Source organism: Centroberyx affinis, unplaced genomic scaffold (genome assembly GCF_046629955.1).
Source record: "Centroberyx affinis isolate AG114_WGS23_722 - 3 ecotype Tasmania unplaced genomic scaffold, CSIRO-AGI_Caff_v1 ptg000324l_1, whole genome shotgun sequence".
NCBI classification, from domain to species: domain Eukaryota; kingdom Metazoa; phylum Chordata; class Actinopteri; order Beryciformes; family Berycidae; genus Centroberyx; species Centroberyx affinis.
The window spans coordinates 75,271-98,427 of record NW_027279000.1 but is presented as its reverse complement, the minus strand read 5'-3'; the positions used below and the strand labels follow the sequence as shown (position 1 = coordinate 98,427).

The 23,157-nt window shown below is 40.0% G+C and overlaps 1 protein-coding gene across 1 annotated transcript; it reads right to left on the bottom strand.

Moving 5' to 3' along the window:
* Window positions 1-373: 373 nt before the first annotated feature.
* Window positions 374-23,157, bottom strand: LOC139640990 (nuclear receptor subfamily 5 group A member 2-like). The gene is made up of 7 exons (XM_071515198.1): window positions 23,136-23,157; window positions 20,486-20,604; window positions 19,948-20,089; window positions 18,211-18,866; window positions 9,374-9,493; window positions 7,463-7,610; window positions 374-627 (listed from the first exon to the last, which is right to left on the bottom strand). The coding sequence occupies exons 1-7, from the start codon at window positions 23,155-23,157 to the stop codon at window positions 374-376; spliced, it is 1,461 nt and encodes a 486-aa protein (XP_071371299.1).

The following is a 23,157-nucleotide window of genomic DNA, read 5'->3' as shown; positions in this document are numbered from 1 at the left end:
AAATCCAGCTTAAAAAGTTCTCATTAGCTTAGCTCTGCGGGAATATGAAAACATGAACATTCAGAATCTCAAAGCCGCCTTGAACGCAGATGGACCTTTATAATTCCAAGCAAAGACGCCTTTTCTTTTCGTCCAAACCCCCCCCCCCCCCCCCCCCCGACAAAACCCCTCGCAAAATGACCAAATTTGAACCTGCAACCCCCACAGCTGCGGGGTCTATCTTCATTTTTTTTTTTTCTTTTTTTTCCTCCATCCTCACACACACTCACCCGCTCTCTCTCTCTCTCTCTCTCTCTCTCTCTCTCTCTCTCCCTCGCACGCAGACACACGCTCACTCCCGCCTACACGCGAGCGGCGGCGAGAGCGCCCCCCCTCACACGCACGCCCGCTTGGCGTGCAGCATCTCGATGAGCAGGTTGTTGCAGGGCACCTCGCCGCTCAGGTGCATGTAGCACAGGTAGTCCTCGGCCTGGGTGCTGAGGGACCGCAGCTCCGGCAGCCGGACCACCAGCTGGCCGAACTTCTCCTGGAACTGCGGGTAGGTGGACAGGGTGTACTCCAGCAGGGCGCCGTTCACCTGCTCCTGGACGCCCTCCACGAACGCCTGGTTCTCCAGCAGCTTCACATCTGCGGACGCACACGTTGCCCGGGTTAGTATGGGTCAGGGGAGGGGAAACTGGTTCAGGTATGGCAGGATGGAAAATGGAAGCCCCTTGTGAAATTCTAGTTGGAGAAGACAACGGCTTCTGTTCTTGTCAGGGTGGAAAAGCCTCTGAAACAGCATTTAGACCAGTATGGGACACTAAAACTCCCCATTGAAGCCCAGATTCACTTAAACACACTTGATCAGTTCAGATTAAGGACTTCCCATAGACAACGTGTAGTATTGATAAATTCTGCATTAAATATGTAATCAATCAAAGTGCTTCATATCCGTCATATCAGAGGTGGACCACACTGACTGGACTACCGACTTTTAATAAAGTGACAATATCAGCAAACTGATATATCAGGCTAACCTTGATCAAGCAGTGGTGGAAAGCACATGCTGAAAACAGTAAATTCTCAGTGAAACATTTATTAGAGCCAGAACTCCATGTTTTGCAGTAGTCGTTTGGTTTAAAGCACCATAAACATTTAAGAGTTTTCACATCTGGGCTGTAAGGACTTCTAATGCTCTACAGGAATGGATCAGACAATATCAAACTCTGACGTTCAAAATAATCTTAAAATAATGTAAAAACTGTGATGATCTTCAAAACATCATAAAATCAGAAAGGAAGAGACGAACCAGAAATTGAACCTCAAAACCTCTATTTTATTAACTTTATTAATTTTAGGTATAAATGCTGTCTAGTAGGTTACATTAAAATATTTTTTTATCTATGAAATGAGGAGAGTGTGTGGGGTGTGTAAGTTCATGTGTGCATATGTGCGTTGTGTTTCTGAGTGAGCGTGTGTGTGTGTGTGTGTGTGTGTGTGTGTGTGTGTGAGACAATAGCCAGGCCCTCCAGTGGACTTGCATTCAGCATCAGCTGAGCCCATCCTGAAGAATCTATTCACACAGTAATTAAATGTTTTGAATCAGGGGGAGGTCACGTGGCCTCAGCCAAGACGGCAGCTTAGCTTAAAAGACTCACACATCCGTGTGCGATTTTGATTAAAAACCCCACAAATACACTCTGTAATTTGAAAAAGTAATGTGGCATCAATTAAGCCCTCCTACGATAAAGCAGTGTGAGATTTTCACTGGAGCACGCAAGGCAAGTACGAAAACAACAAAGTCATCCCTGTCGACCAGTACCAGTACAGACGCTAGCAATATGGCTAATATAGCGGCGGTGCTGAGTGAGTTGAAATCACTCCGCTCGGACTTCGGATCAAAGTTGGACAACATTGATAGCCGTCTGACTGACATGGTAAAGTCTATAACATCATTGGAAGGCAAAATGATTAGTGTGGAACAAGATGTCTCTTCAAACACAAAAAGGATTGAGGAAGCTGAAGCTCCTCAATCCTACAGCTACAGCAGAGGCAATCTGGGAACCCATCCTCTATCGGTCTGACGACGATTAGACTCTGGGGGCGATGGCCAATATTTGGGGGTTTCAGGTGTAGCCAGCGGACATCTGGGCCAAGACTTCCTCTTCCGTGCGCCGGTCATTCAATCAGTCCGATTAGCAACTTGAGACGTGAGAATGGAGTCGGATATCTGTTTATAGAGATTAGCCGAAATGTCGTCTGGACCTAAAACACCTACAAAAAGTATCGATGTTTGTGTATCGTGTGGAGAAACGTTCGACTCGTGTAAATAAAAGAAACAAATTGCTTACAAAGACGTTGAGACAACACAAGACGGCGAGACATCACACACGAAGGAGGTCGAGATTTCGTTTGCTCAGGACCTCTTAGCAGAAACGGTCCGTGTTTGACGTGGTTTCAACGCAGTTACGAAGCTGTTTGTTGATATGGGAGCCTTTCGGGGGTTCCAGCACAACGCTTGCAAGATTAGAGTGCTACATAATGGTTTACTGTGACATCAATCAACCTGCATAGAAGGTGCTACACATGTACTGTAAATCCACTAACTTTTCACAACAAACTTTGAGACTCCACTGGGAAAACAACTGATCGGCTGAACAGGTACCGTAAATATGAGACTCAGATAATTACACTGGATTAGGTACACAATGATTGGTTCTATGTTTCAGAGTTAGAATCGGAAAGGAATTTACAGGCTTAGACATGATTTCTAAATGTTGAGATGTATAGTAGCCTATTTTTTGTTATAGTTTTCCAATTCGCTTTTGATATAATTTTAAAATTTACACTATTATCTTTTATGGTGACATTGATTGTACTACTGCACCAGATTCCGGAATTTGCTGATAGATGTTAATGTTAAAATTGGAAAGGCGTTCATTTATTAATGTAGAATACATCAGATGTGCGGTTGTTTGACACTGATGGTTATTCTGTCCAGAGCTGAGTCTGTGCAGACTAGCTGCTGCTCAAAGGATTGTGGATCAGCGTTTCTTCCATGTTCCTATAACAGAAGGGGAAGGGGTATTGTTTCAAATGCATTTGGGGAAATGCTTGGGGGGTGGGCTGTTTTCTGTGTGTGTGTGTGTGTGCGCGTGTTTGTGTGCGCGTGTTTGTGTATATGCGCTGGTATGTATTTGTATGCATTTGGTTCTGGCAGGATCACTACTTTCTCTCTTCTCACTGTACTGAACTACATTATCCATGGAGAAAACAAAAAAGGTAAACAAACTGGATATTAAGATTACAAACTGGAATGTTCGGGGACTAAGAAAACTGACTAAACTGAAACAAATAATAAACAGGATAAAGTATCTGAAATCTAAAATAGTGTTTTTACAGGAAACCCATTTAATAACCACTGATATACACTGTTTGAAGAAAAGATGGCCAGGCCATGTTTTTTATGCTTTTTACAATAATCATGCTAGAAGTGTAGCTATCCTCATACACAGGTCAATACCATTTAAAATTACAAAAACTATTAAAGACCCATCTGGAAGATATATCATTGTTCAGGACAATATTTTGTCACAAAAATTGAACTTGATTAATATATATGGCCCCAGTGAGGATGATCCATCATTTTTGAGGGGCTTCTGTTGACTATGTCCACCTTGGAGGGTACTTATATCTTAGGAGGGGATTGTCATTGCATGGTGGATCCGATAACGGATCGATCAAATCAATCCAATACTGCCCATGTACTAGCTAGAAAGACACTGTTGGAGTGTATGAAAGATCTTGGACTAGTTGATGTGTGGAGAAAACAAAACCCAAACAAAAGGGAATACTCCTGCCATTCTAGTACATACAGGACTTATTCACACATTGATTATTTTTTTATTTCTGTAGAACTACTGTCTAATGTCAGAAATGGTTGGTATGACCACATAGTGATTAGCGATCATGCAGCTGTGTCATTGGAGATAGATTTGGGTAAGCTTGCTCAAGGCCCTCTGAGATGGCAGTTACAAGTATTCTGGCTGCAGGATCCAGCTTTTGTTGAATTTATTGAAACCTGCATTGATTGAAGTTATACAAGTTCTAAACCGGCCCTGATGGGATACCAATAGAGTTTTACAAAATGATTAAAGAGAAGCTCGTAAAACCTCTTTGAACCTGTTTGAAGACTCTTATAATAAAAGAATGCTTCCACCATTGTTAAGATTGGCTATGATAACCCTAATATTAAAACCAAACAAGCCTCCAACTGAATGCTCTTCCTTCTGACCTATTAGTTTAATGGGATGTGATATGAAAATACCTTGTAAAGCACTCTCCATAAGATTGGAACAATACCTTCCTCAGCTAGTCAGTAATGACCAAAATGGTTTCGTATTGAAAACACAAGGTTTTCAAAATATTAGAAGGGTTTTAAATGTGCTGTATGAGAAATATAATGCAAAAGATACAGCAATGATATTAGTAGATGCCTGTCAGGCATTCGATAGAATAGAAAGGACCTATCTTTTTGATGTGCTCTCACGATATGGTTTTGGTGGAACCTTTTTAAAGTGGGTTCAGCTACTGTATACAAGCCCAACTGCAGAGATCTTAACTAACAGTAATGTCTCTAGACCTTTTAGTCTACAGCAATCAACCAGACAGGGTTGCCCTTTATTCCCATTACTGTTTACACTAGCAATCTAACCTATGGCAGTAAGATTATATAAGGGTATTTCAGCTATCACAATCGGGGGGGTTGAACACCGCATAGCCTTGATGATGTAATTTTTTTCCAGACAAATTTCAAGACAGGTATTCCTAACCTGATTAGATTGGCGGAATCATTTGGTAGCTTCTCCAGTTATATAATCAACAAATCCAAGTCAGTAGTCCTGTTTTTGAATAAGGAAGAGAGACTGAATCCTATAGTAGATACTCCATTTCTGGCCACTAAAGATGGATTTAGTTACTTGGGGGTTAGAATTACCCCTGAATTTAGGGATATAGTTCCTACAAATTTTGACCCTCTGGTGGACACGGTGACAGAGGCACTGAATTGATGGTCTAACGTATCAATGATTGGAGGCATAAATCTAATCTAATCTAATGTCTATATTCCCAACATTTTTATATCTTTTTCAATCACTCCCATTTCCACTACCAAACAGCTTTTTTAGTAATCTTGACAAAATATTTAGCCAGTGTATTTGGAACAATAAAAAAGCAAGACTCTGCCTCAAGCTATTGTACCTACCTTTTGAAAGGGGGGGGGCTTAAGCTCCCCAATTTGAGATGGTATTTTTAAACCTGGTAAAGTAGACAGAGGATTCAAATTGTGGGCTAATAAGGGCATTCAAAAAATCTCTGACCTATGTGTAGATGGAAGTTCCTTTCATTGATCAATTTTGTCAGAAATATCAGATCCCTAGAAAACATTTCTTCATATATTTGCAATTGATAAGCTTTATATCATTAAAATATAAGCAGATAATGTCCTAACCACTGCTATCAATTATCGAGGAAATCGTACTTAAGAATTTAGATGGTAAAGGTCACATATCTAGGTTTTATAATATTCTGGCAACACATTCGGCAGAGTCAACTCTTGATAGATGAAATGCTTGGAGAACGGACATACAAGAGGACATTGATGAGGAGGATTGGGAAATGGCGTGCTTAAAAGCACAAAAGCAATCGATTAATACAAGGCTGAAATTGCTTCAGTATAAATGGCTGAGAGTGTACATAACCCCTGTTAAACTTCACCATATGTCCCCCAACATTCCTGACACTTGTGTTAGGTGCTTAGATGAGAAGGGGACCCTGTTTCATTGTTTATGGGATTGTCCCAGAATACAGATATTCTGGAAAAGTGTAATCAGATGTCTATCACGGATAATTGGGAAAAACGTACCTTTTCGTGCCAAACTCTGTGTGCTCGGGATTTACCCTGACGATTTTGTTAGGACATCGAAACAGACAAAACTATTAGACTTTGGACTTCTTCAAGCAAGGAGAGTGATTGCATTATACTGCAGGAATGTAGACCCTCCATCACTAAAAATGTGGATGAAAGAACTGTCAAATTGTCTTGGATTGGAGAGACTGACATACATTGCTAAAGGGAAACAAAATGACTTTGCTAATATTTGGAACCCAATAATGGACTTTTTAGAAAATACAAATATGGCCTGAATGAGGGAGGGAAAAGGAAGAGTGTATTGACAGAAGACTGCCTTTTTTTTAAGATTAATATTATTATTATTATATGTATTATACAGTATATTTATTTATTTTTGACGTGTGTATGAGTAAAGATGTACGTGAACGTGATGTGTTGTCTGTGTTTTCAATTGTGAAATTTCAATAAACATATTGTTAAAAAAAAAAAAAAAAAAAATGTTTTGAATCAATGTTTTGAATCATCTTTTCAAACTGCTTAAGGGCAATTAAATTACCCCCGACAAACCTGACTCTGAAGATGAGGGAGAGCGAGAGCAAAGAAACCGACAGCACAGACGGCAAATATTTTCTGCCTGTGACAAGTGCTCTCCCTATTCAAAAGCTCTTTGTTCGCTGCTTTGCCAGCGCTAAATAGCAATCACTTCTGGGAATCTGGGCAAGCCACATCTATGCTCTCTCCATATGCACAAGCCGCTACATGAATGTCGGTCCAGCCATCGAATGATAGACCCATCCATTACGCTTCTTTTGAATGCCATTAGTGGACAATGGGAGAGGATGTCTTTGTTAATATTGGCTTTTGTCAACCCCAGAAATTTAATTAAGTGTGTTTATTTGAGGGAAAAAAAGACCAGTTTGGAAAACACTTGTAACCTTCCAGATAAATAGGCACCGCAGATAATCCGCGATTGTGACATTTTTCCATTAAAATGTCAGTATTGCTATTCAAATTCTGCCAAAAGACAGCATCAGCGTTGGCCCCGCAGCCCAATAAAGTTGATTGATTTTTTGCATCAAAACCTGAATCCCATTCCGTTCTTTTGAAAATATCTAAGCTGCAGGCTACTAATGTGAGTTCAGCCCTTTAAAAAATACCCTCTGTTCTTTTTTTAGGTCAATCAATGATAAATCAATTCTAATTAAAATACACAACTTCAAAGGAAGAGATATACTATATCTGGTGGGAAAGTGTTTTTTTTTTTTTTTTTTAAATCGCAGAATAATGTATTTTCATTTTGAGTTGAATATATGTATTTACACGTATGGTTGGCTTGGGTGTAGTGGAGGAGAAAGCCTGACAAAAATCTTGATGATCTTAATTCATAGTATATCATCATAAAATAAATCTGATCTAGGTTATATGAAGATAGAGTCTTTTAAGACGCAGAAATCAACACATTTTCTGAAAATATGATTGATTTTTGCTTCTATCGGTGGTCGTTTGCCTGAGCATGGTCACCGACTGGAGGTCATGATTTATGCTGTGATTCACATGAGGTCCACTCACTGGGGTTGAAGAGGAGGAGGAATTTAAGGCAGGCGATCTCTCTGCGGTCCACCTGCAGCGCCTGCAGCCTCGCCGCCAGCTCCTGGCCTCTCTGGACCAGGCCGGACAGGGTGGCCTCCGCTTGGGACAGGATGGACGACAGCTCCACCTGGGAACGACAGCGTTTATGTCCAAGACGCCACGGATCAAGGTCTCACACAAGGTGCTTTTGTAGGACAGGAATGAACTGACACCCATGGAAAGAAATGACACCAATGGGACCCTACGCCGATTAAAGGCTTTTAAACTTTCAAAACCTGGACTTGGAATTTTTCATTCTCTTAAAGCCATTTTGATCTAAAGGCTTATGCTTAAATGTTTGAAATCTGTTTCTTAGACAAATATAAATAGTGAGGTTTTGATGTCTTCGCTATTATTCTAAAATGTGGAAAATAGTAAAAATAAAGAAAAATGTGGTGACCCCAAACTTTTGATGGGCAGTGTATGTGTGATCATAGTATTTCCTATCTTTCTTTCTTTCTTTCTTTCTTTCTTTCTTTCTTTCCAGCGATATAACCATTTTTCGGGCGGAAAAAAATAAATAAATAAGGACTTTAGTCACCTATCGTTTGTGCTACCAATCATTTTGTAAGGATATGTGTCACTCTCAAATGGGGGCTATCTCATTCTGCAATATACATACACATATCGTAGAGGTTATAGACAAAAATGTAGTGGAAGCTGATGAGGTATACTGTTATCCTATCGCTCTGTATATAGTAGGTAGATATACTCTGAATACACAGAAATAGAGGTGGGTATCATTCCCACATATACATTATAGGGGGTGTATAGCATTCTATTATGCTATTTTTTGGAAAATACCTACATACAAATACATATCAATACATATCATGTTTATTGCCCAATATTTCAAACCTGAAACCCATTATATCATCTAATGTCATTATTTTGCAATGAAAGGCCTTTCACTTCAATAATAATTCACAGTGAGTTCTAATGAGAGTCATCTTTTTGTAAAAGTATGCCACATTTTTAACTGTAAAGGTGATGACTTTGTCAGCAGCCAAGTTCAAATCATCCCAATCACTTTAACCACCAGCAACACTGCTGAGCCTGTTGCTTTTCCTTTTACAGCAATAACCAACCAGGCTGAGACCGATGTATCAGTTTGCTGATATTGGCAATACATATTCAATACATATGATATATCAGATATCAGCCAGTCAGTGTTGTCCACCTCTGATATGATGGAGGCTCCCTACCATTGAATAGGTGGGTGGGTCACCCTGCCTTAACCTGCTAACACTAAAAGAATATTATAATCATTATTATACTGGGTTTCAATGGAGAGTTTTAGTGTCCATGATGGTCTAAATGCTTTTTCAGAGGCTTTTCCACCCTGACAAGAACACAATTTTTGGTTTTTATTCTCTTAGCTCTTTAATGAACTTTATTTTTCTTGGTCTTTTATTTGAATTTTATCCTTTTCATTTTGTCTCGACGCTTTTAATGTTTTATGTAAAGCACTTTGAATTGCCCTGTTGCTGAAATGCCTTGAAACGCTGAATACTTGTTTTTTTGGTATGTAAATGGTCAAATTTAAAGATCATAAAGGTCGGTGCAAAATATTGGCAAACTATTGTCAGCTTCAGTCTAAAACAACCAGTAGTGGTGTTGGCCTTCAAAAGCAGATGTTGATCAAACACTTTACATAAAAACTTCTCCCCTCTGACCAGTGAGCAGATCTAATTCAACAGCTTGATTCCAAAATGTTATACATCCAATTTCAAAAATGGCCTTGGTTGATAGTACTGAATTTTCCATGCACATTTGAACGGCGTGACCTGAAAGTGAACTGACCCCGCTCTGCATGGTGCTCATGGGTAATTTGTGTGAAGTAGTTTTTACCTCCTGGCCGGTCACCAGCAGGATGCTGTCCTCCTTTCCGTGCTGCACTTGTCTGAAGATGTGATCCAGGACCAGAAGTTCAGACCAGCAGTTATGGAGAAGCTTCATTTGATCTCCCACCTACAAGAAACAGGCGGACAAAACAGATGCATAGGCAGGGAGAGAGAGAAAAGAGAGCGAGACAAAGGGAGAGACAGAGACAAAGAAACAGAGTCAGGGACGATTTATACTCTGTTTACACCATTCCAATTCATGTAAAGCATTATTCTTTTTTCTTGGCGGTTCAAATCAATGAGAAGCCAGTGCAATATTCTCTGAATCTGTATTCCTGCTTATTGTTCCTATTACTGACTTCCATAACTTCCTATAGCTTTTTAACAGAGACCATGTGCACATTGCATATAGAAATCTCCTAAATTTCTACATTTTCTATACTTTTATGTTATATTTAAAGGCAGCAACCCACCACATCGAATTCCTTGTATGTGCAAAGTCACTCAGCCAATAAATCTGATTCTGATAAAAAAACATAAATAAAAAAAAATACCACTCCGGACTTGCTATCAATCTAACGCCAAAACCCACTAAAACCCACCTGAAACTGCAACATCCCACAAAAAAACACACACCCACAGATGGACAGAAAAATGGGGTGACCATAAAGAGAGGGAAAGAGGAGGAAGGAGGGGGAAGGCAAGGTGTGTGTGTGTGTGTGTGTGTGTGGGGGGGGGGGTCCTGGGGTCCTGGTGTCATATTTATCCAGCATCCTGGGTGTTTTTTCTTGCGTCTCGTCACCTTGTATTTACGAGCATCGCCGACGACCTCTCCAACCTGCTCACCTCTCCCTAACCCCCCCCCCCCCCCCCACACCCATTACATCAGCTTTGGGGGATGTGTATGTGTGTGTGGTGTGTGTGTGTGTGTGTGTGTGTGTGTGTGTGTGTGCGCATTTCAGATTGAGCCCCTCCTCGCTGTCACAATATTGTCTGTAAACCGAAGGACACGGCAGTCAGTAATTCTCCAAGCCGCTGGTGCTAATAGGCCCGGACACACATTCAATCTGACGGGGGGGGTGGGTGGGGGGTGGGGGGGGGGGGTGCCCTGACAGAATTACTGTCCCTCTGAATGAAACTATATATCTGTCTGGGAGGGAGAGGTCCAATCTGGTGGCCACGCACTCATCTGGACTCATCTGGGGAGTGGGGAGTGGGGGTGGGTGCAGTGATGGGGGGGGGGTGCTGGAGGAAGCGGGAGAGGTCTCGGCGACCTGCTCAGGCTTCCCCTCCGAGAGGAATCGGACGCCAAAGAGATCACTCCCAAAAAAAATCACTGCTGAACACGGGTGGAAATCCTGTAGGAGCAGACCTGGTGCTCCTTCATTTGTATCTAGTGTGACTGTGGCTTCTCTACTGTCTACGCAAAGGCCTGAGAAACGGCAACAATGAGCGGGGGGGGGGGGGAATCGGGGTAGACTCGTGTATCGATCCGGGCGGATGTTGTCTTTAAAAAAAAAACAAAAAAAAAACGGATATTGGCCATCCGCTCGTGATAAGACGGAGGTTCCTTCCTGACAACTGCTAGTCGATATGTTTTTATTATTATTATTATTTTATATGAGACGCAGTATGTGACCGGAGGAATCGTTCCAGTGTGGTGTGGGAGGATTTTTTTTTTACGCAACAGTCTGTAAAACCTGCAGTGAAACCCTGTGCTACAAGGAGATGCTGACCACTTAAAAGAATGTCATTAGAATGGAGAGTTTTAGTGTCCCATGATGGTCCAAATGCTGTTTCCAAGGCTTTTAAACACTGATAAGAATTACATTCTAGGGGGGAACACTGAATACTGACTGTTTTTTTTGGCATGAAAATGGAAAATTTTAAGATACTGAATATAGCACTCAAAAATATTGGTATTGGTATTGTCCTTCAAGAATTAATACTGGTATAACTGTAGTGGGCAATATTGCCTGCAACAAGAACAGGGGCCTGTTCTGTTGCTGTTTCATTTCCAAAACATCTTACATCCATTTCAGGAAAAAAGAAATCACTACCTCCGGTTTATCTTTTAACATCTCTAAGATATAGAGGAAACATGTCATTTTGTCAAGGAAGGGCTTATTTTTTTTTTTTAAGTTTTACCTTTTGTACAATCCTTTTATTTTATTTTGTTTTACTGTCGATCATTTTGTTAAGAGCAGACGCCTCTGTTTTCACATGGCGGATATCTATCTCATTTTTGAACTCTTCAAATACAACAGAATATTCCTGGCCGTATTATTATTTTCCAGATTGCCTATCTTACAGTACATTGCCTCTAATTGTCGAAACCCTTATGTCGCCCTTTGTGCTGCGCTTCCTCGCAATCCCTCAGCGGCATCTTCCGTGTGCAACAGGTGAATTGTGGGGGGGGGGGGTCAAACGCAAGCCACGACAAAGGCCACCTCGGGGGCGTGGGGAGGGGGGGGGGTGGTACACAGCAAACAAGCAATCCCGGCAATCAATAGCTTCCATTCTGCTGTGTATTTAATAACAATGTAGACAAGCGGAGCGCGGAGCTGCGGTGGAGAGCTGACATTCCCCCGTTATCGTCTGCGTGGAATGTAATTATCCGGCCCGGGGAAAAAAAAAAAAACGGCTCTTTCTGCGGGAGGCTTTCTTGGCAAATATGCGCAGCTTTGTTCTCATGCCGTCCGCGCTGGCAACCTAAAAAAAATAAAAAAAAAATGGGCTGCGAGTCACAGGAGATACATCAGAGGTGTGTGACACGGTGCGGGGCCGGCGTTGAGGAAAGAAACCCGAAATCGGAGTGTGGGGGGGCGCAAAAAAAAAAAAAAAAACGCCCCGCCGTGACTCGTGATGAAAAGAGAAAATGGTTACAATACAAGAAAAGAATTGAAAGAAACCAGAAGAATGAAGTATTGAGATGACTGAGGACGTGACCTTTTTTTTTTACAGTTGGAGTGCCGTCCCTGTCCTAGTTTTCCCTTTGGGTAATTATTTGATGGCGCAGCTAGTTTATACAAATTGAAAACCTGCTTTTGTTTGATATATCTATGCAGTGGCTTTATTGAAAGAGCTTTTGATAAATGCAACAAAGAGCAATTTAACAGCTCTGCAGGGATTTAAACAGGAATCAAACTTTTGCTTGCCATTAGATGTCATTTACTACTGGCACTACCTGAGACTAAGAAATACAGGGATCAAGGATTAGATCAAATCAAATCTGATCAAATCATATTCTGGCCAAATGCATTGTTTGATGTAAGCTTATTTGATAAAACAATGCACGGATGGTTTACAGGGAAGAGACATTACAAAATAAGTTATTGGATATTGATAGCTAGTGACTTTTTATAGAGAAATGTGACCTAGATAAAATATAGCCATCTTTAAAGAGTGTCAATGTTAGAATTTGAAGTGTGTTATGTTATGGTAGGGAATTAGTTTACTGACATATTTCTCAGATGGACAAACAGCAAAACAACATATCATTTATATCTTTTTTTTTTTCTTTTTTTTTTGTCTGTGAACGGCTCATTCTGCCTTGACGCTGTTACTTTAAGGAGCAGAACATGCCACGCCAGAAGAGAGTCATTTCACAATAAAAGCCCCATTCGGGCTCAGCGGACAGTTTACGCAACTTAAAAATGCATTTCTTTGAGGGGGATAATTAAATCCTCTTCAATATTGGAGGAGACATGTCCCTCCTGATTCCTACGGCCTTGACTCTAGAGGAAAATGAGACGATAAGGGTCCAGCAGGCTCGACAGCTACACAATATACACTTGAGGAGTTCATGTCCAAAATCAGCGCTTGTTCTTTTACGCGATAATCCGCAAGATTCTTGTTTTTTCTTGATTTTGCCGATACCTTTGGTGATAACCGGTCATTGCTTTGGTGTTTTGCACTCTATGTAGGTACTGGCCCAACATACTGTAATAATAAAGACATTCAATGTAGACTACAGCTTCTCATATTTCTTCTACTCCTTATATTTATTACAAACCAACCAATGTTGTTGCTCCCATTAACATAAAACTCATTTCCTGTGAAGCAGAGGATTTTTCCCAGGAAAGACAGAATGAAACACTATTGTGTGGTATCAACTGGTGACAGAGTGTAGCAAAGCAAACATTTATTTCTATGATAAAAGGAGGATTATTACTTTATAGAGCAGTTAACTTAACCTGGGGGTTGCAAGATGATTTTTGGGAGGGTTGTAATGTGATGGAAAGGCATGTGAAGAAATACATTTCTTTCATTTTTATCTTTGTGATAACTGCCTTTTCCTCGTGAAATAATGAATAGCCTCTAGGCTTCTTCCAATAATATATCAGTTAAAGAGACAATTTGTGTCAAAAAGCAGCAACAAGGTGTCAAAACTGACCATTCTGTGGGTCATATACAAATTTAATATGCATATTTATTGTCATTGTTTATTGTCTTTAATCTTAGTCATAAATGCTATTTTCTGGTTAAATCCTAAACATTTGCAGCCTCTAGGCATCTTACAATAATCCGTAAATTAGCCTGAAAAGAGAAAATAAAAATCATCTATTGGTACCAAAGTTGACATTATACCCTACCCTTATACCCATAATCCTTAAAACTACAATTGCCACAATTTTTTTTTTTTTTTTTCAAACTTTTTTTCAAAGTGGGTATCTCATTTTGGAATGAAACTCTTCACTACTATACTGTAGCAAAGGAGCAGCCAAGTATCCATCTAACCCAGCCAATATAAAGATACCATGTTCCTGTTAGTCTGAGGGAGTGCGACAAATCTCATTATGACCACAATGCACTCATTGTTTCCGAGATAGGGAAGGTAGAAAAGTGAAAAAAAAAAAAAAAAAAAAGAGAGAAACCCTTTTGGATCTTGTCAGAAACCAAGAACAAAAGACAGACTTCCTACTGAAACACAGTGGAAGTCTAATGGTTAGAGAGGTGAGGTTGACACCGAGAGAGTCAGTGAACCCTAACCCTCGACAACTACCATAATAGAAGCTGTAGTAGAAGACTGTGGTTATACTGGGTGGCTCCCAGGTATGAATGTCTATAACTTAATGAGAGTGAAGCAGGAAAAAGAGCAGACTTATTCTTACCAAGGTAAATAAACTTAAATTAAAAAAAAAAGGATTCAGCAAGAGTTTTACCCAAGGCCAAAAAAACGCTTTCTTTTATTTAAACAGTTTAATTGGTTTGACCATGGCTTACTGACGAATGTTTGTCAGTGTGTTTGTCAGTATGGAGAAATTAAGTTCTGACTCACAGGAGAGAGATATTGTCACCTGCATGGCGGCTCCCTCCTAGCACCACAGCATACCACAACAACAGTATTGGATTCTGTGGCGTGGGGGGCTTCCATTTGACTGTACTAATAAATCATGCTGTGCCACGTCTATGGTGCCGCTCAATTACACCATTCAGCTGACAAAGAGAATGATTGTGCAGGAGATGATGGACTGGGACACTGATGCATGTTCTAATCATTATCCTGAGAGTGTGTTGCGAGAGTGTGTGTGTGTGTGTGTGAGTGGCTGGAGTGTCATAACTACCTACTGTTCAGCAGCCAAGGAACTACAGAGACCAAACACAAGCCAGGAATAATTATCCATACAAGGCTAAAAGTATTCTACCACACTATAACGAAACACTTCACCCACTCCATTACTTTCCATTACTTAACTTTAATGTCTCTTTACAGCAACAACATTACAGTACATTAAAGCTAATGTGTATTAGCAGGTAAATTAAGCAATGACTGCTTCTGTAATATGGAAGTGTATCGCATGCATAATTCAAATGGAAATGTAATATGTAAAATGGCCATGTAATCCTACATTTGAATTTAAATTTGTCACTTGTATGTGCAGTTTTTGGCTCAAAATCAAAATTCAAATGCAATAATGTCATTTGCATTTGACATTTCCTATACTAGTATTGACATTTCATTTAAACAGAGATTTGCACGCTTTATTTTTAGCTTTATCGAAATGGTGATGCAAATTGGAAAATAAAAATGTATTTCCCGAACTGCATAGATATGTTTCATGTGATTATGCAATAATGGTGTCAAAATTATAAGTGATATGTCATTTACCTTATATGGTTTTGCACTCTCTAATAAGGCATTTTACATTTCATTATCAAAGCCAATATTATGCTGTGAAGGTGGCAAAATGTAAATGCTTATCCAAATGTAAAAAGCCAAACAGCGCCTCCTGTCTTTGCCATTTAATACACTGGCCACTGCGCTAATTCCCTGGCAAAATGCAACTGCAAATGCATTTCGATAGTAGGCCTAATTTCCTCATCACTTTGATATAATAGAGTACTTAGCATAGAACTTGGAAATGAAAATGTTAAATAAATGTTTTCGACAACAATATAGAACAATAAAACATTTTTCTTTAGTTTTAAAACTCTGTACAATTTTGGATAATACATAGGCTACACCACCGACAGAGAGAGAGAGAGAGAGAGAGAGAGAGGAAACGACAAATTAGATAGAATTCCATATTTACTGATGTTAAACCATGTTAACCATAACCACAAGAAAATGCACTTTGGCGACAGACCCGGAAATGATATTGTGGCCAGCTTCACGGAACTCCCCGCCTTCTCTCCTTTCCCACGTGAGCTACTTCTGATTGATTGATTCAACGCAAGACCCGCCTTAATGGGATGACTGACAGGTGGACGCCTGTGACAATGTTAATGCAGTCCTCTGGAAATGCATTTGCAGTTGCATTTTGCCAGGAAATCAGCACAGTGGCCAGTGTATTAAATGGCAAAGACAGGAGGCGCTGTTTGGCTTCTTACATTTGGATAAGCGTTTACATTTTGCCACCTTCACAGCATAATATTGTCTTTGATAATGAAATGTAAAATGCCCTATTAGAGAGTGCAAAACCATATAAGGTAAATGACATATCAATTATAATTTTGACACCATTATTGCATAATCACATGAAACATATCTATGCAGTTCGGGAAATACATTTTTATTTTCCAATTTGCATCATCATTTGAATAAAGCTAAAAATAAAGTATGCAAATTGCTGTTTAAATGAAATGTCAATATTAGTATAGGAAATGTCAAATGCAAATGACATTATTGAATTTGAATTTGAATTTTGAGCCAAAAACTGCACATACAAGTGGCAAATTTAAATTCAAATGTAGGATTACATGGCCATTTTACATATTACATTTCCTTTTGAATTATGCATGCGATACGCTTCCATATTGTAAAAGCAATACTGGCTGTGTCTGAGTGTCACTACAAATATGGATGAAGTGAAATTAATATACAAAAAATATCTCCTTTTGGACAATTAAAAATAGTCGGTATGAACAATCTACTGGTGACACACAGATGATTTTATGTTGTCATCACTTAAAGAAATAATTCATGACATGTTTATATAAATAAATGTATGCTTTTCTACCCTGTATAATAGTGATTCAACCTATATCCAGTTCATGAAGGCTTTAACATTTACTGTTCTGAACACCTAGTGTCTGGTCTAGTCTCTGGCACACAGGAAGTGATGCGTTTTATGTTTCCGGTTTGCGTAGAAAAAACAGAAGAAGACAGCCACCATGGCTGAACAGACAAAGAAAAGAGAAACTCAAACTGCATCAACAGAGAATCCAAGGAAAAAGACAAAGTCACAGTACTGGACACACTGTTTGATTGACAGGTGATCTCTGGGAAGAGCAGCAGAAACACCACAGCAATGAGCGCTTAGTGACAAAGATGGAGACTAAATAAAAAAATAAAAATAAAAAAACAGTACAGCAATGTCTAACCGCCTAGGAAAAAGTGGATTCCGACTTTAACAGGTAAGTTGACCAATTCTCAATAATTTCTCAAAAACTTTGCTTTAATTTGCATTAAATTTAATTATGCGTGTTGTGCTAACCTTAGGTTAATTGGCAATATGTGTTCATGCTGCACTAGGCACCTTCGCACTTTGACAAGTGGCAGTGAGAGTTAACTGTTTGAATTTTTTGAAGTTTCAAGGTCTTCATATGCCAGAAATTCGTAAGGTGACGCCAGTAAACTACGTTCACATCATATCGGAAGAAGCAGAAGAACGGGATGATGGGATGATATCTTATTGCTACTTTGGAAGTGTCCACGTTTTTGGAACGGCACACATCCAAGATGCCGACGGTAAGGTCAATTGTTGTCATTAATAAGTTACTTTGAAATCAACCACAAACGAACTGAAGCAGATATTGCTCGCTTTTAGTTTCAAGCCGCTTCAAGTACAGTGGATTGTATTAGTGTGAAAAAACGGATAATTCTGACTTTTATTACCTTGGACTGCTGACATCGGTGGATTCGCTACAGTACTTGTGGCCTGTCTTGACGTGCTTACGCAATTTGTGACACCATATATCAGAGCCTACAAACATTTTCCCCGTCCTACTTGTAATCACCACTAGGATGCTATGGGCGATGGCTTTTCCCAGTCAGCAGTTTGTTTGGAAATCAGCCGTCGTCGGTGAGTCCAGCTTTTCTCTGGACGGAGTGCTCGCTACTCGCTTAGAAGACACTTTTGGATTTCACTCTTTAAGTTTGTGATTCGTCACTTCCGATGGGTGGAGACGATTTCCCACCAGTGACCGCACCGATGCCAGAATTTAATTTTGGGAAACAGAGGGAGGGGGACGCTGTGATTCAGACTGATAAGAAGGCTGGATTTCTACATGAACGTCTTGTGCAGTGCAGCTTTTTCGTCATCAGTAAGAGTGTGGGCATGCATGCCATTTGTGCATGTGATAATGGAAAAATGTGTGTTAGGCGTGGGAGGTACTTACCCTCAGCTCCTTGAAGAAGATGCAGCTCCTAGCCCACTCCACTATGGAGAAGAGCGTCTGGTCTGCCATGCGACACATGAGGCTGAAGGTGCTGGGCTTGTCCAGCCGGCCTCGGCCACTCTGCTCCTGCTGCAGATGGGCGACTATCTTGCTCTGCACCACCAGCTCGTCCGGATCGCAGCGCAGCAGCTCCAGCACCAGGGGCGGCAGGTTGGGGGGCTGAGGCGAGCCCGAGGGGTACATGTCTGGGTAGGGGTATCCTGTCAGCGACTCGGGGGAGCTGGTGTAGTCGGGGCACTCGGCCTTAATAGCCCTGCCGGGGAAGGCCGTGTACTGGTACTGGGCGGCGAGGGGCATGTGCGACTGCATGGCCATGCCCAGAGACGGGGGCCCGTAGAGGCTGCCCTCGTAGTCTGTGGGGGTGATGGAGGTCGGGGTGGAGGGCAGGAGGCTTTTGGAGATGGTGGGTAGGCTGTGCAGGGAGCCGGTGAAGCCGTAGTCGCTCTGGAGAGGGGAGGCCGGCGGAGGAGCCGCGGCCTCCAGCTTGAAGCCGTTGGATCGTATCAAAGCCTTCTTCTGCTGCTTCAAGGCCCTATCTCTCTTGTACATGGGGCCAAACTTATTCCTGCCCCCACGCATGCGATCCGCACGCACCGCTGTCACAGCAAGAGACAAGAGGTGAAAAACAGATTTAGAGATGAAATACCGGCTCTACTGAATCGTCCCACCCTGCCGGGTTCCTATTTCCAAAACTCCTTGACGAGCAGAGGAGCGTGGTTCCAAATGATACCCAAAACAAAATCATAACTCACCGGCATCCTTAACAAATTCTGAGAATAGCACGGAGAGTAAATAGCAGGCTTGTCATTAATTTTTGCTTCCCTTTTTAGGGATTAAAAAAAATCCCCGCTGCCTCTGCAGTTCCACTCCTTCTTGTAGCCTAAATAGAGCCTTTGATTTAAAACAGGGGAGTCTTTTGGGCTTTATCAGTAAGTCAAGAATGTGTCGTTTTTCTACTACGGAAGCAGGTGCTTCTCTGCATTGCTGTCTGGGAATCAGTGCAATCCCATGTGCATAGGAAGCAACGACGAGAGCTACCACAAGCCTGCAAATCAGGAGATATTTATTATGACGGCCTACTAATCCTGCAATAAATTTTAGAATGATAGAAATAACCCAGCAAAACTATAAGTCCCTATAGGAATATTATGGGAATTTCATATAGTGGTAGTGTGGGAGACAAACAATACTATAAAGTACCATATAATCCAGCTATTGAATAACACTGACACAGTATAGGAATATTATAGGAATTCACATTACAGTAATTTTATATAGTTATACCATTGAAAATGATTGTCGTCATAAACTCACTATTGAGTACCACAGACACACTATAAATCCTTTCAGCAATATTATAGCAATATTATATAGTGATACCAGCAAGTACCATAAGATCACTATAAATTCACAAATAGAGTACCACACACACTATACGTCCCTAGAGGAATATTACAGCAATATTGTAAGAATTATGCCATCAAGTATTATAAGGTCACTGTTAACTGACTTACAGATAAATCCCTATAGAAAGATTGCAGTGATTTTTTTTTTTTTCGTTATGACTATTTCTCCAAAAATTATTATAACAGTGGAAAAAGAGGTAGCCTACACATGTTTATTTCTGAACCATTAAATAACACGGCACATAGAAATGAATGGAGGTTCCTGCCGTACCTTCTAGCCGCATCCCGACGCTGAGGCATTTCTGGAAGCGACAGAAGGGACATCTCTTCCTCTGGGTCTTGTCTATTTTACACTCCTGGTTTTCCGCACACGTGTACCTCTTGTTGTTCTGCACCGTCCTCTTGAAGAAGCCCTGGACACGAGGACGGAGCATTAGAAAACAGAATGGAAGAATACAGAGGGCATACCGTTTAATATTACGGACGCATTTTTTTTTTTTTTAGCATTACAAGGAAAAGAAAAGATCGAGCAAAAAGTATCAGAAATCGAATTGAAATTGAAAAAAATAATAGGAGCATCAGTGTTCCCTCTAATCGGATAGTTTGGTGACCTAGGTCTAATAATTTACCATAATAATAATAATAATATTAATAATAATATGTTGTCAGTCCTAAGTCAGCAATATTTCATTCCTTATCGGATCAGTGGATTGTCGCCCCTGCATCCTATTTGAATATTTCATAACTATTTTTTACAGACAAATTGATTTATTAATATCAATAACGCTTCATCCATTCATCGGCTCTACCTTGCAGCTCTCGCAGGTGAGAAGACCGTAGTGGTATCCCGACACCTTGTCTCCGCAGACAGGACACAGCTCTTCCAGGTCATCGTCATATGTGTATTCCATAACCTTCAAAGTCACACCTGGCTCACACACACACACACACACACACACACACACACACACATAAAGCACAACCTGTTATAAATGCCCGCTCAAAGCATCCGTTCGTTTTCTTTTACCCAGTGATTTAAGAGAGGAAAATATACTGTAGGCTATATATAGAGGGAAAAAATGTAATAGCGTGTATACACTTCTTTTTTTTTTTTTTTTTTTTTTTTTAGATTTTCTCCTATTTTAATTTATGCAATTATAAGGATGTGAAGGCAATTGTTTTTTATCACGTAAATCACGCAAATCGGCTCGCTTAATTAACTTCATTATAATAGCCTATAATTGTATCTGTTATAAAAATGAATAACGATAATGACAAAATATAGCCTAATGAATGCTTATTTATTTGAAAATGGTCTAGGCCTCCCATAGGCTATGCAAAAAAAAAAAAAAAAAAAAGTCCATATAAGGCTACAGGCCTACACCAGAGTTTAGCACAGGGCTATATTGAAAAATGAAAATAAATAGGCTATATTTATGAATAATATATGCAAGAAAACAATTTAAAAATGCAAGTACATTTAGGCCTATTTATGTTTAATAGGGTCTATATCCTGTTATGGGCACATTTATTTTAAAATATCCGTAAACATATTCATAATAACGTATGCTGGGATAAGCTCATATTTTAAAATATAAGCTACTCTTGTTTTTTTTGCATAACATACCTTTAATATATATTCAATATCGATGTATTTATGTACCATGTAAGCTACGTAAATCCTAGAACATATGCAAGTGGCCATATTTGCCATATTGCCATACATTTCTTCTATATATTGTTAGCTACATAAATGCGCATGTATGGTTAAAAGATGCACGAATTTTATATAGGCTAGCCTACGTGGTTTCCACATGACCAGTAATGTAAAAAAAAACCTCTGACCTCCAGTCGGTTATCATCGAACAACTACCAACGGAAACAAAAATAGCCTACTAAGTATTAGCTAATTCAGGTTTTTTCCCCCTTAAAACACCATATTCTCATGTAGCCTAACTTATCAGTGTGATATGATAGCTATGAATTTCATATCATAGTGACTTCTATCAGTCTAAAAAGGTGGATAAACTCCACTATTTTTTTTTTTTTGCTAGGCTATAGCTATATTTTCTATCAAGTGTAGCCTAGGTAGGACTTCATTTGTCACCTACCCTCGGTTATTGCGACCAATGAATCAATCAATCAATAAAAAAGGTATCCAAAATAAAAAAGAACCCGAAGAATAGGCCTAGGTGTTTTCGGGCTAAAGTCAGCGCGGTCCGGTCCGGCGTCCCATCGGTGTAGCGGTGAAAAAGCCTCCCCGGTGTCCGCGCAGTCGGTCGGTGTGTTTCTGATACTCTGCCGCTTTGACCACGCCGCTTTCGTCCCTGCCATGCCAATAACGCACAGTAGAATTGAGCCGAATTGAATTGAATTATATAACTGGGAGGAGGTGACCAATCAGCAATCAGTGACAGATGCGCGCGTGAGATAGGGCGTCACGCGCGCTGTGAGCGCCACAGTCCCTATATGAGGTGCTCGCGCGCGAGGAGGCGAGATGGAGGATGGAGAAGCCGCGTAGCGCGCGCGCTCAGCAACACGTTTGTACTGATTATTGTTTATGAAAAAGACCAAATATGGACATCCTGAACCTAGCATGGAGAGATATAGCATTATTATTATTATTATTATTATTATTAGGTTAATGATATTAATGTTGTAATTAATATCATTATTATGATATTAATTTATGAATATGTTTATTTATATTAGGCTGTTGCTTTTATTACTGCTGCTGGGATTGAACCTGAGATCTTTCGGTTACGTGACATTCTCTAATCCAAGTCTTTAATTACTTTTCTACACTGCCGCTATTTTATTATGATCATTATTATTGTTGTTGTTGTTTAAGGTTTTTATTGTATTGTTATATTTTAAGTAACATTATTGAATTATTATATGCTTCTATTCTATTCTATTCTATTCTGTTCTGTTCTATTCTATAATAGCCTATTCTAGCAGTGTTTTTGTATTATGTTATCACTAACCTACTTTATTGTTTGCCATGATTTAAATCTATCACAATTTTTTCTTTACAAATAAAATATACAGCCTACAGATTTTGTTCTTTTTAAAGTAAAATATAGGCTGTAGGCTACTTTTTTTTCTCTTTTCTTTAAAGTACCGTTCTATTCAGTCCTCCTGGGTTTGCGTCGTCATTCAATTTCAAGGTCGTTCAGCAGTATAATGGACTAAACGGTGATTTTTCTGTAAGAAACGCTGCCGCTGCCTTAGCATCTTGTGGCAGACTGATAGAAACATTTGGTTATAGTCTTCTGGATATTGTGGGGACAGTTAGAAAGGCTTTTATCTCGTGTAGGTACATGTATTATACCATATTTACTGGGTTATAATTGGTTTCTTCGCTTGACAACAACGAGACCAAATCATTCTCAAATCAATCTCTATTTTTTTTTTTTTTTTTTTTTTTCAAGTTTGCAGAAAACTGCACCGACTTACCTTGAGCTTCGTCTCCCAACAT